We start from the raw sequence: 14422 nt of genomic DNA on the forward strand, positions 1-14422 counted from the left end.
AGCTGGGATTGGTTAGCCTGAAGAAGAGGAGGCTCAGGGGTGACCTTATTGCTTTCTACAACTACCTGAGGGGTGGTTGTGGCCAGGAAGAGGTTGCTCTCTTCTCTCAGGTGGCCAGCGCCAGAACAAGAGGACACAGCCTCAGGCTGCGCCAGGGGAGATTTAGGCTTGAGGTGAGGAGAAAGTTCTTCACTGAGAGAGTCATTGGACACTGGAATGGGCTGCCCGGGGAGGTGGTGGAGTCGCCGTCCCTGGAGCTGTTCAAGGCAGGATTGGATGTGGCAGTTGGTGCCATGGTCTAGCCTTGAGCTCTGTGGTAAAGGGTTGGACTTGATGATCTGTGAGGTCTCTTCCAACCCTGATGATACTGTGATACTTTCTCTTTGTGAAGCTGCAGTAACTGCTTGGTGATTGCACTGTAAACCTGGAATATGCCATACCTTTTCTTTAATATAGTTAAAAAAATTGCTACTCATGTAATTGCCATGCAGTATTATGGCATTTTTTTTCTTAACTGATGTTTTAATAGCTTGGAAATATGAAAATCTAAATGCTGTAAAGTAAGAAGAAACACAGATTGACTTAAAGTTTTTCTGTTGTGTCTTTGGTAAGTTTTGACTGTTACTGAGCTGAAGAAACTTTTAAACTGTTAAGTGTGGGTGTTAAAAATGTTCCTTTTTTGGTTAGAGGTAAAGTCAGACTTTTTTCAGTACTTCAGAAGAAGGGCTGACACATTTCCATGCAAAGAATTATGAACTGATTTGCATGAATTTGAACTGTAAATTTGAACATGGAAAGAAGTCTAGATGACAAATTATTATTTAAAGTAACCAGAAAGCTCAAGTCTTACTCTATCTGTCGAGACTCATTAGAAGTATGAAAATCCAATATTATTTTCAGAAATAAATGTCTGGATGGTTAGACAATCAGAGCATCAAGCAGTGATACTTCCTTACAAAATATTGGCCTATAATTTTCAAGTGTTTAAACATCAGACAGCAAAGCTGTCATAGAATAGGTCTAGTGTCATTTTTATATTGAACATCTGGATGGCTCTTCTGAATTAAAAACACATTTCAGGACCTGAGCTCTTTTCTTTTTCCTCATTTGGAGACTTAGTGCAAGGCTTGAGTTTTCACCTGTTACATCTGTAAGAAATGAAGAGTATTTTTATTGACTATATTGTTGTTATTTTTCTTATTGGTACTGATTGATTAGTAAGTGAGCTTAGCTTTGAAACATTGTCTGTTTTGATTTGGAATTCAGAAGTCCAAAACAGTGAATTTTCATTAAAGGAGAAAACTAGGAGTGAAAAATCAGAAGCATATGGCTGTCTGTACCTCTTCTTTGCATGAAGATTCTTCTTAGGGTAATAGTAAACTGGTGCTATTGGGTGATGTAGTCTTTTTCTGAAGTTAGGCCCCTAAGGAAATTCAGGCTTCACCATTATCTTGGGTTTATAATTCTTCTTCAGTGCCTTCTGTTATATTGTAAGTCAGAAGTGTTTAAGTCTTAATGTAATGTCTGTCCTTTTATGCACAAATAGATTTGAATTAATTGTTAAGCATGTTGTAGTTCTGTTGAGTCTGCTTCCTACTGCAGAGAAGAGGAAACTGAGCAGCTTTTTCACACCAAATATTTGGATACTTAGCATGAAACAGAGAGAATCTGTTTTGCTGTTGTTTTCATCAGCTGCTAGGTAAGGTCTGACCTTTTATGCCTTAAAATGATGGATTTGCTTACTTTAAATGGAAGTTGTTTTGGATAGCCTTATAAAACAGCATATCATCTTATATGTAGGGCTTTTTGTCTTGAAAAAAATCTTTAAAAGCTGGATTTAAAGTAATGTGACTCTGAGAGAAACAGACACTTTGTGAATCAGAAATTTCTGGGAAAAGTGTTTAGGCTGTTGTGAATATGAGAATAATGCAACTTCTTGTTATTACTCTTATTTTAATGGTTCATGCTTGGGATAGCTTTTCTAGAAAAACTGGTTATGTCTCCACTTTCTTGCAGTCCACTTCACTGATTCAAGATAGTTTTGAATGCTTTTTATGAGCATTTGTCTTGCATTAGAAATTACTAAACAAGTGTACTGTATTGTCTTTGTTAGAACCACTATTGAAAGAATTTGAATTCTTCTGTGATTCTGATCAGTCATCTGTTAAGAGTGATTTTTGTAATATGACACAATTAGGTCTGTCAGAGCATAACCAATCTGTGTGTTGGTGTTTTTTTAACATCTTGATTGCATTCTCCTGTATCTCAATTCTCTCTATTATCTTTACTCTTTATAAACTAGAACCTGTTAAAATCATCAATCTTCTTCAGAGAATTTCCATCATTTTTATCCCTAAAATGTATACAAAAGGTTCTGTCTTATGATACTTGACACTTAACATGGATACAAACAGTTTGTGTATATTAGGCAGATAGATTTTCATGAATGCATGAAAAGGTAATTTGTAGACTTTGCATAGATATGCACTGTCACAATGCTGAAGAGAGGAATTTGGGCTAGAGTTCAGATTCTGAGGAGTTCATTCATAGAAAACCTACTGCAGCATAGCATTTTTTTTCAGCAGTCACTGATGTTTACATTTCCATTTTCACTCTGTTTTGTAAAACTATGTGGAAGTACCATCTTATATTTTACACCTGCATTTTAAAAGTAAAAACAACCCAAAAAAAGCTAACAAATAAAGCCTTGAAAAACTATTGTGCAACAGGACTACTAAAATTCATTCTTAATTATATCTTCCACCTCACCCCCACCCAAGTATTTTGCAGGTATCTCAGAAAGTAGTGTTTTCATTATAAGTATGTATTCATCCATAATTCTCTTTTGCTTAAATAAAGAGCTCCAGCAAATAATTTCAGTTAATAAAAGTCATAAACATGTTCTCCTTCAGACACTATCCTCTTTTTAAAAAGCTATTACCCTTTCAAATTTATTTAGCACTAAGGACTCATCCTTATCTTTAACATAGTATATAAAAGAAGCTTTTGCTGCCTCCTCTTCAGTGATGGCTAATTTTAGTAAACATTCCTACCACTCTCTAATACATATGACAAGAGAAAATGTTAATATGAATTTATCAACATCTGTCAAAACAATCTTAGTGTATGTGGAAAAGGAAATTAATCAGAGGAACAAATGCTCTTGAAAGGAAGGAAATTTTGTTTAAGGCCTAGGGGGCAGCTTTAATGCAGTTCCATTGTTCCACAGCAGTGTAGGACATGCAGTCCTACTTTTTGATGTTTATCATCAATTGCTGATGGAAGACTTGGACTTGCTGAACTCTTAACTTGGCAGGTAACTGAAGAGGAAACTAAGATAGTTTTGGGGGAAAATGCAATGTTAAAAACACCATTGCTTATATATTCTGTTACCAATTATGTAAATTCATTTCAGCAAATGTATGTAACTGATATCAATGCAGATTATTACCAAAAGAAAACTAACAGTATGACATATTCTGATTAATGTTATGGGATTTGTTATTTGGCTTATTTCATACTTACTAATTAGTTCTGTTTCTTTTACCTCACTTTTTTATGTTTTTAGCTAAAAGTCCACAGTTGGGTGGATACTATTTGAAGGCCTCCTTGCCTTCTTACATTTTTATTTCAATAACAGGGGAAAAAGCTAATTCTCAGTTTGGTCACTGAAAATAAGTATTTTTTTATCTTTTTTTTTTCCTTATGAAGTGGAACATATGAAACAAGTGACTTGCAAGACAGTTCTTCTACTGGATTTGCTACTTTTCCCACAGCCCATCGTCCACATGCCTCATCTCCTTTGTTCCTCTCTTTGTACATTCTGCTGATAGTCTTTATCTGCCAGTACATAAGTAGGGTCAGTGACTGCAAAGGGTCAGCCTGAAAGATGTAAGTGTGAGTGAAGTGTCTTGCTGTATGTGATAGGAGACAAACTTCCTGTGAGTAAGAAAATAATCCACTTACTTTACAGCCTGATCCTCCAGATTTGTATTGGTGCAAGCCTAGGGGGCAATACTTGAAAGTACACTTCCTCTGTGTCACACAGTTGCATAATCCCTAGGATTGTTCAACGTTGAGTTGTTTTTTTTTCCTCCTACAGTGTCACACAATAAAAGCTCTGTTCTCTAAGTCATATAACAAAAAAATTCTTGTGAAGCAAGTCATAAAGCTTGTTCCACAAGTAAGTGCTTGTTCCTTCTTCTCTGAGAGCTCCTTTCTGTCATGTGCTACTTGAGGAGATTGCCAGCACCTACAAGACAAAAATTAACAGTCCTAGAAGAAATCACTAATCATAGTAATTTCAGTTGGAAGCACCTCGAGAGATTGTTCAGTCTAATCTTCTGCTGAAAGGACTAACGTCAAACATGGAATGAGTTGCTGGTGGCCTTATCCAATCTAGTTTTGGAAATCTTCCAGTGACAGTGGTTATGTGTTTTCCCTGGGCAACACGTTCTGGTGCTTATCTACTCTCAGCAAGAATAATTTGTGTCCAGCTGCAGTTCCCCTCATTAGATCATGGGACAACTATTACTTGCCCTTTCAGTGTGCACACTTCTAGCATGACTCTCCTTTGTCTCTGTTCCACACTGGAAAGCCCTATTTAAACTTATCTTTTCCATTAGGTGAAGCTGTGTGGTACCTTTTGAGCAGCTTCTGCTCTTCTCTGAAGATGTTTTTTTTTTTATTCTTTTTTTTTTTACTAGTCCATCCTTAATTTAGCATAATGCCATATACCAACCTGTCTATAAATGGACTTCAGGTTTATGCTCTTTTCAAGTAGCAGTTAAACTTTTCTTTTAATCTCCATGTTTAATGTTTCAATTCCTGTGTTAGTATTTAAAAGTTCTGTATAACTGTGATATTATTATTGGACTGAAGTCAAAAGCATTTGTAAATAAGTTTAAGCTTTTATTCTATTGCAGTAGTGGCCTGCATCAGGAACAGTGTGGCCAGTAGGACAAGGGAGGTTATTCTTCCCCTGTACTCAGCACTGGTCAGGCCACACCTTGAGTACTGTGTCCAATTCTGGACCACTCAATTCAAGAGAGATGTTGAGGTGCTGGAACGTGTCTAGAGAAGGGCGACAAAGCTGGTGAGGGGCCTGGAACACAAACCCTATGAGGAGAGGCTGAGGGAGCTGGGGTTGTTTAGCCTGGAGAAGAGGAGGCTCAGGGGGGACCTCATTGCTGTCTACAACTACCTGAAGGGACATTGTAGCCAGGTGGGGGGTGGCCTCTTCTCCCAGGCAACCAGCAATAGAACAAGGGGATACAGTCTCAAGTTGTGCCAGGGTAGGTATAGGCTGGATGTGAGGAGGAAGTTCTTCACAGAGAGAGTGATTGGCATTGGAATGGGCTGCCCAGGGAGGTGGTGGAGGCACCGTCCCTGGAGGTGTTCAAGAAAAGCCTGGCTGAGGCACTCAGTGCCATGGTCTAGTTGACTGGCTAGGGCTGGGTGCTAGGTTGGCCTGGATGATCTTGGAGGTCTCTTCCAACCTGGTTGATTCTATGATTCTATGAATTAATGAACATTTAAGAGGTTTTTTTGTTCCTTTGGTTTTAGATCTTTTTCCTTGATTTGTGTGTGCTTACTGTCAGGTTTCATTAGCAGTTGCCTGTTGGAGGATTTCTCTTTAGTCATAATTTTGTGTGCCACTGACTATAAAAATTATAAATTTTCTATAGTCCTCTTTTCATAACTTTAAATACTTTGAGTCTCAGTCCTTCTATTAAAAGGCTAGTCAGTGAGTATGTACAGAAGAACAGAGCTGACAGTTTTCAAATTCCTATAGCACCTTTCCCCGTGCAGTAGTCCTGATTGCCTTCTACAGTGGCTCCATGTTCTGCATGTTCTGTGCTTTTGAATTTTTTGTCTGAAAACACTTTCAGTTAATTACTCACAAATCAATGTTTTAAATGTCACTTACTGTGCAATTAAACTTTGAATGTGAGACACTGCTAATGCTCTTTTAGCACAGCCACCATATTACACAGACTATTTTAAAGGATTCATCACACATATGATATTAGACTGTACATTCCCTAGGCAATGAGTATTGCAAAGAACAGGTGTTTTGGCATTACTGATAGCTCTTAGGGCTTGAAATTAAGTCCTGGAGGATGGTCTAAGAGAGAAAATGTTTTGATTCTGTTTGTCCCATCTGATATACTTCAGTGAAGTGCAAAAGGACAGAAGTATTATTGGGAGGCTGGAGGAATCATGTGGAAAAAAAACAGCCTAGCTTGTCTTTCTGTCACTTTGCACCTACATTTAAGGAACTACTCATTGTTTCCCTTCTGCCAAGCTTTTCCTTTATCTTTTTAGTATTTTCATTTGAAATCAAGCCCCATCCCTGGAGATATTAAAGGTGAGGCTCAACAGGGCTCTCGGCAACCTGATCTAGTTGAGGATGCCCCTGCTTACTTCAGAATGGGTTAGACTAGATGAACTTTGGAGGTCCCTTCCAACCCAGGCCGTTCTGATTCTATGATCTTCATCTCATCGTTTTGTATTACATTTTTAGTCCTTGTGTAGAAACATAGAATGTTTTAAATTTAGCTCCCTTTTTAGTTGGAAGCACCCTGAGATGACTTTGCTGTTTACAAATTGAGAGTTGCCAGTCTGTTTTATCCTGTGGTTAAGGGCTCATAGTTATGACTTCAGCCCTACAGAGTCTATTATCCCAATGCATGTGCTGATCAAGAGCGTTGTCTTTTTTCCAGTCTTCAGCTTTCAGGTTTTCTTATATCCATGTAAATTCTTTATGCCTGCAGATTGTCCTGATTTTCATTCAGATGGAGCTCATCCCTTCTAGAATAGTTTCATCTTTTTCTTGCTTAATAAATCCAACTACCCAGTCCCGCTGTTATTTGGCAGACGCACAATAAACTTTGCTTGCTCTGTTGGCTGTTATGTTATGTTGAAGGAGCATTCCACAGAATAGATTCATATTGTATACTTAACAGTGTGTGCCAAGAAGACAGCTAATCATAAGTCATAGGAAAAAATGGAAAGAACACATTATTTCACTGATTGTCTACCTTTGTTTCCCCAAAGGCCTTTGCCTCTGAAATCATTTAATATACTTGGCTTCTCTTTTTGTTGTTGGTCTCTGGATTTAAGGATGAAGGCTCTGGTGGTCTTTTTTATTTACAGCTGAGCTACTACAAAAATATTTTCCCTTTACTTTGATGGCTCACTTTTGTATAAAGTGGTTTTTACACTGCTGATAGTTTATATATGGACTGTGCTTCCACATGAATTTAAATTCTTAACCTTCATGGGTTTGTCATCTTGTTTGGCTTGTTTATCACTGTGTAATACATTTAAGATCAAGTTTCTGGTTTCAATTGCTTTCTTTGTATCAATTCCTAAGCTGCAGACTGTTCTCTAAATTCAGTATACACAGAACCAGGAAACTACAGATACAGCCCTTCCCCGTCTGGCTTTGTAATACTACCTTTGGAATTAGCTATCTTACTTTATTTTGAAGTCTATGTTAATGATATTAAAATAATGGACTGATTTAGGGCTTTTTTGCAACTGAATTTATAAAAAAAAAACACCACCACCCCAAAAAAAACCCAAACACCTCCAACAAACAACTAGGTTCTACCAATTTAATTTTATCTGCAACCAGCCACTACTTGACTCTGTAAGCCTAGCTAGATACTGGGTCTGAGTGGACTCTCTACATTTACTTCTGAAGTTATGCCCCAAAGACCAGGGGTTTTCTTACAAATATTTTCAAGTTTTATTTATATTATCCACTTGAAAAACAGACTAAAAGTATTTCAAGCATCACAATATGCAGGCAATGCTTTGATGACTGTTTTAATTTTTAAGGTAACATGCCATCGTTTTTCTTATAAATGTTGTGCTGCAATGGTTTGGGCTTTCTTTCCTCTGCTGTCTGTTAAAAGTGCAAGCACTACATCACCACAACATAATTTTAGAAATCATTGTCATTTTGGTATTTTGGGTTTTTTTTTTTTTTTGGTTGGTTTGTGGTTTTTTTTTAGGGGGGGGGATAGTTTTTCTTTCCCATCCCCTATCAATTATATGACTCTTAAACAGGAGATTTTGGAACAGTATTATTTATGAAGTCTGTACTTACCTGTGGCCTTCTAGTATACTGTGTATTAAATGTATAAAACCACCTTCTCTGAAACTGATCTTATTTTTATGTTGAGCTGAAGACCAAGAAATGTGTCAAAAACTTCCTCTCACCTTTAGCTTGTAATATTTTGTGTTATGACAACAAAATGTTGTACTGTAGATTGGAAAAATAATTCTGTTTGAAAATAATAGCATGAAGAAACATGATCAGGAAGTTTTCAAAAAAGCCTTTGTATTTTTGCTCTTTTGTCTTCTCTTACTTATAAAAAACTCTGTGTATGTAAACATACAATCAGATCTTTTGACAAATACACATTTTGGTACTGCAGCAAACACACAAACCATGTTTTCCTATCTTGTTAGTAGCATCATTGTAGTACGTGGAAATAGAGAGCTTTCTCTTAGAATATTTCCCTTCCCTTTTCTCTTTGTCTATGAGCCACTTTACAAGATGTTGGTTTTTTCTGATACTTCTGAAACTGCACCAAATTGGTATTTTTGTATTGCATCAAGAGGGAGAAGGGGTCTTTTTGTGTAGAGAATTGTATTGATGATAATGACATATGTATTTCTTTTAGAAATTGTAACCAAATACCTAAAGAAAATGTTTTTACAGCATAACCAATACAGCATTGGCCTATGGTTTAAGTATTTTCTGTGTGTGGATGGACTCCAAAGATTGCATTTAGGTTTATTTCTTTTATCTGTTTGGTTTTCTTATTAGGCCCGTCGCAAAGAAGTTTTTATCCAGGAAAGATATGGAAGATTTAATATGAGTGACCCATTTCTGGCTCTTCAGAGAGACTTTGAGGCAGGTGCTGGTGATAAAGAAAAGAAGCCAATATGCATGAACCCTCTGTCCATTTTAGAAGCTGTGATGGCTCACTGCAGGAAAATGCAAGAAAGAATGGCAGCTCAGTTGGCTGCTGCTGAAAATAGACAAAAAAAGGTATCCTGCTATGAAACTTTTCTCCTTTTCAGTTTCCTGATTTGTTCTTTCATGCCACTTTTTTTTTAATGCACATCTTTATCTAAATTGGTCATTATGAAGTATGTTAAAATGTGATCGTTTAATAGTTGTATATATTGGGGTGCTAATTTTCTAGTGATTGTTTTGTGTGCATATTTTATTGATTCTGTGAATTTAGCTCTACTTCTGGATTAAATAAAATCTATTTGGTACAAGTCAATGCAGTAAGTGGATAGCTCAGGTGCACTGAGAAAGCAAGTCACAATACATTTTTAAATCAACACCATTGAAATCTAGAGCAGTGACTGTTACTTTTGGTCTAACCTAAATACCATAAGCTAAATAATTTATTTACATTTTATATTAGGTGTTTGTGTTTCATAAATCACTGAAAATAAACTGTAACTTTAAAAAATACTTTCTGCATATTTAGAACACTTGGTGTAAAAAATTAATTCTGGACCAAGTATGTTTGCAGATACATTAGTACTGGGATGCACGCTCAGAGACAGACAGATGTGTTGGTTGAAGGAGGCTCATTGAGGTGATTTAGTCTAACCTTGTTCTTAAAGCTGATGGTCATCAGCAGTATATCTGGTCATCTGCAAATTTGCATAGCTCAGTTCCAGGAATGGCAGTATTGCAGTCTTTCTGCACTGCTCTCCTTGTGAAGATCTTTTATTCAAGATTGAGCCTCCTAAAGGACAACTCTTGTCTTAACCGCCCTCTTTGTCTCACCTCTGGGAGGGTCCTCGCTGGTTGCTTCTTTATGGTATGCTATGAATTTCTTGCTATCATTTTTACCCATTGTCAAATCTTTGACAGATTTCCAGATGTTTACATTACTCATATGATTTAGTGTATGCATGTAGTGCACTTTGTATAGGTTATAATTAGATCATAAATTCATAAATAATGACAGTTAGTCCAAATCTGCCATCTAAAGGAATAAATGAGGTCTTTAAGGTTTTTCCAGTTTCAGATGCTGTAGCCAAAACAAGGGTGGGGGAAGAGAGACATAGAAGATAGTGTAAAATGAGAAACCAATGCTACTCTTGTCAATTCAAAATCAAATAAAGGGCTTTGCATGTAAATAATCTCTTAATATATAATGTTCACAAACAAGATACTGTAACATTATGGCAAGCTGGTTCCATCTCAATCATATATTAAAATCTGCTTGCAGTTATTTGGAAGTAATACAATTTCACAACAGTTAATTTATAGAAACAATCCCTCAGCTGGAGCAATAATAAAATAGAGAAAATGTTGCTAACATTGTCACTATAATCTTATTGCATTCCCAAGCTTAAAAACATTATATCAATTTCTCATAGTTTTTGCATGTGTTTTAACCAAAAAGAAACTGTTCATAACTGCTACTGTTGGATATTTCACTTGATTTGAAGTGCTTGTAATGCATCCAAATGCTGCTGGATTGTTTGAAAAAAAAATTTAAATGCTGAGAAAAAATAATATTTTTTTCTGCATGTGAAGAACTGTGAAAGGGGCCAGTCCTAGATGCAGAGTGGTCATCATATCTTGTTAATTTCATTTGCAGCAGTACTGTCATTAATATAATTGAATCACAGAAGGGGTAGGGGCTGGAAGCGACCTTGAAAGATCATCCAGTCCAACCCCCCTGCCAGAGCAGGGCCAGGTCACACAGGAATGTATCCACATGGGTCTTGAATATCTCCAGAGAAGCTGGAGGAACTCCACACCCACCCTGGGCAGCCTGTTCCAGTGTTCCATCACCCTCACAGTGAAAAAACTCTTCTGTTTCCATGGAAATTCCTATGCCTCAACTCCCACCCATTGCCCCTTGTCCTGCCATTGGACATCACTGAGAAGAGCCTGACTCTGTTCTCTTGGCACTCACACTTTATGTATTTATAAACATGAATGAGGTCACCCCTTGGTCTCCTCTTCTCTCTGCTGGACTCTGTCTTTCTTGAACTGCGTGGCCCAGAACTGAACACACTATTCCAGATGCATCCTCACCAGGGCAGAGTAGAGGGTGAGGAGAACCTCCCTCAGCGTACTCACCACATCCCTTCTAATAAACCCCAGAATGGCATTGGCCTTCCTTACCACAAGAGCACATTGCTGGCTCATGGTCAACCTTCCATCCACCAGGACCCCCAGGGCCCTCTCCCCTTCACTTCTCTCCAACAGGTCAGGTGCTAACCTATACTGATACTTGGGGTCGTTCTTTCCCAGGTGCAAGACTCTACACTTGCTCCTGTTGAATTTCATTAACTGTCTCCCTGCCCAACCCTCCAGCCTCTGCAAGTCTTGCTGAATGGCAGCACAACTCTCTGGTGTGTCAGCCACTCCACCCAGTTTGGTGTCATCAGCAAACCTGCTGACAGTGCAATCTGTACTCTCATCCAGCTCAATTGATGAATATATCGAATAGGACTGGTCCCAGTACTGACTCCATCAGGGACCCCACTGGCTACAGACATCCAACTAGACTCCTCCCCATTGACCACAACTCTCTGACTTCATCCCTTCAACCAGTTCACAGTCCACCTCACTACTTAATCATCCAGACCACACAGTTTTTGCTGAACTTGTTGGCTTAGCAATGACAAATAATTCTATACCTTATTTTTCATATACTTAACACTGTTCGTAAGAAAGGGTGAAATGCAGTATGTGGAGTGTGTGGGTTAAGCAGATGAAGCTCAGAAACCCCCTGGAGCCCCTCCATTGCCAGATTTTGAAGTATTTGAAGCCAATATGACATTTATAATGTAGGTGTAATTTCCCATACTGATTTCTTCATCTTAGTTTACTGTTTCTTGTGATAATGGTATGAATTCAAGAGGCAAATTTCCTGTTGCTCTAATAGATACCACATCAATACTGTTATATGCTTTTTACCACTCTTTTGTAGAAAGTGGAAATGAAAGTTAGAGACAGGTAACACGATTCAAAATGTTGGGACATTGAGACAAATTCATCTGTAAGTGTGAATTCATGCAGCATTTATTCTTTGTTCTGTCTGCCATTTTGCTTCCCTTTTTGTCAAGTGTTCCGTTGTGTTTTAATTCTACTTTCCACTTGGGAAAAAATTATCCTGGGGACAACTGCAGACTGACTCTTGTGCTAATCTCTTGATGGCATGAGTTTCAAGTCTATAGTGTAACTGCAGAATAACAACACCGTTATTTAAAAATGCTGTTAGCTTTTGTTTAAATGCATTTAAATCAATGATAAGCTTTAGACACATCTGCAGCTTCCAGAACTAAGTAATTTCATCTTCTGTTGGAGAGCACAGGGAATAGTGAGTTGTAATTTCTGAAAAGCTGTTATATTGCAATGCCTGGTTTGTTGGTGATTTTCTGTTGGTTGCTTTTTTTTTGCCTTTGAGTTTCGAGTTTCTTGTTTGCATCTATCAGCCACAACAATATTTGAAGCATTGACTGAGACAAAATATTTTATAGCTGTTGCCAATCCCCAAGGCCATCTTGTTTCCCACATTGCAATTTATAGTAAATATATTCACACAGTATCACAGTATCACCAAGGTTGGAAGAGAACTCATAGATCATCAAGTCCAGCCCTTTACCACAGAGCTCAAGGCTAGACCATGGCACCAAGTGCCACGTCCAATCCTGCCTTGAACAGCTCTAGGGACGGCGACTCCACCACCTCCCTTGTGATGGATTGGGAGTTACCCACCCCCCTACTCTTATGAAATCACCCAGACTAGACTCAGCCAGATGAAAGTTAAGGAATGAAGCTTTATATTTACAGCTTAGCATAATATACAAGCAGGTATTTACAAGATATTACAAATGTATACAGCTATATACAGAAATATACAAGTTAAAGGTAATACAGAAACACAACAGCCCTCCCAGAAATGAGAGTCCCCAGGAGGGGCTTCCAACCACCCTTCCACCTTCTTTCCACCTCTCTACCTTATCCCAGAGTTTGCCTTACATGCAAGGTGGGTTTGGAGGATCAGCAAGGGGGGTTAGAAGCAGGTGGATTAGTTACACAGAAGAAGCCCAGAGAGAAACACAGACTCCAAGAAACAGAGACACACACACACTGTCTTATCTATGTTTGTGTCCTTGTTTTTAAACATCTCAGCAAGCTTATGAGTGAAGTAGACATCACCACTGTTTTCTTTTCACATCCCATAATCTAATTTTTGTCATTAAAATATTCCAGTTAGCCTCAAACCAGCACATACATTCATGACACTGTATTTTCTTTACCTCTGACATGAATACAATTTCACCAAATTATAATCTGAATCTACAATATGCAATTCTTCTTTCATTTGTTGAAGTGAAATTTTTATTCATTGTAAGATTTTAAACTACTTCTTCAACACAGCTTTTCTTAGATTATTTTTCCTTTAGTCCTGCAAAACTTTCTCATATTGTAGAAGCATGAATCAGTTTCCTGTTCCAGTAGAAATTAATTGAAAGAAAATAGAAGTACAGGAGAAGGAATACTCAGCACTTCCTTAGAGTTTTCTTCATTTACTTTTTTAACAGTCATTCAGATAAGCCACATAGGAATCTCCTGCATCAATATGTGAAGGGAGAAGCAGGAAGAAAAAAAAAAATCTTTCATTGTTGTTTGGCTTGTGTAAAAGTTTGCTTGTGAAAATACAAAACTATTTCAGTTGAATTATTACAAGTGGATATTTTTTATAAAATAGTGTATTAACAGATTTTTCCATTGCCTTTCTAGAGTAGGGTCTTTGAATAAAAGCAGAGTTAGCAGGCAAGGTGAATTAGAGGCGATGGCTGTATGAATGAGAGGGAAAATTAACCTGTGTGCAGTAGGTGGTTGGTTGATTCTAGCTCATAGTGTACTTACACATCACTGATGTCAGTGAGAGACCACCTGCTCACTCTGCTTAGTGAGTACAGGAAAATATTTTTGCCTGTATCAAAATGTTGGTCCTCAAAATGAATGTCTTGTTTATAAATATTAGAACAAGTATAAGATGCTTATTATGGACATGATGGCCTGTGTATTTCAACTCTAATCTCCTCCAGTCTGAAGAAGACCTGAACCCTAAACATTTCACTTCTGGGCCCAAAGGTTTTTTTTCAAAGTTCATTTCTTGCTTGTATTCACTTTCATTACTGAGAAGAGAAATTTCTGTGTTGTTCTATGTCTGAATTCTGGAGAATAGATTAAGTTCCTCGCTCAAGAATCACAAGGATTTAATCACTTAGAGGAGCCTCTGTGTTGTCATCAGTTGGTGACTGACTTAGATTCTGAACTGCTCTTCAGGGATGCCTGTCTGTTTGTGTAAGATTATAGGCACCTTTGTTAGGTATCACAAATCAC

The 14422-nt window shown here is 37.7% G+C and overlaps 1 protein-coding gene across 2 annotated transcripts in view; it reads left to right on the top strand.

Moving 5' to 3' along the window:
- The window catches only part of CTTNBP2 (cortactin binding protein 2), a 91303-nt gene that overhangs the window by 22796 nt on the left and 54085 nt on the right, over window positions 1-14422 (top strand). For both annotated transcript variants that reach the window (XM_064142067.1, XM_064142066.1), the window contains exon 3: window positions 8846-9070. In XM_064142067.1, coding sequence (XP_063998137.1) covers window positions 8846-9070 — 225 coding nt within the window. The remainder of the gene's footprint in view (window positions 1-8845; window positions 9071-14422) is intronic.

The sequence above is a fragment of the Pogoniulus pusillus genome, chromosome 4, assembly GCF_015220805.1.
Source record: "Pogoniulus pusillus isolate bPogPus1 chromosome 4, bPogPus1.pri, whole genome shotgun sequence".
Taxonomy (NCBI): domain Eukaryota; kingdom Metazoa; phylum Chordata; class Aves; order Piciformes; family Lybiidae; genus Pogoniulus; species Pogoniulus pusillus.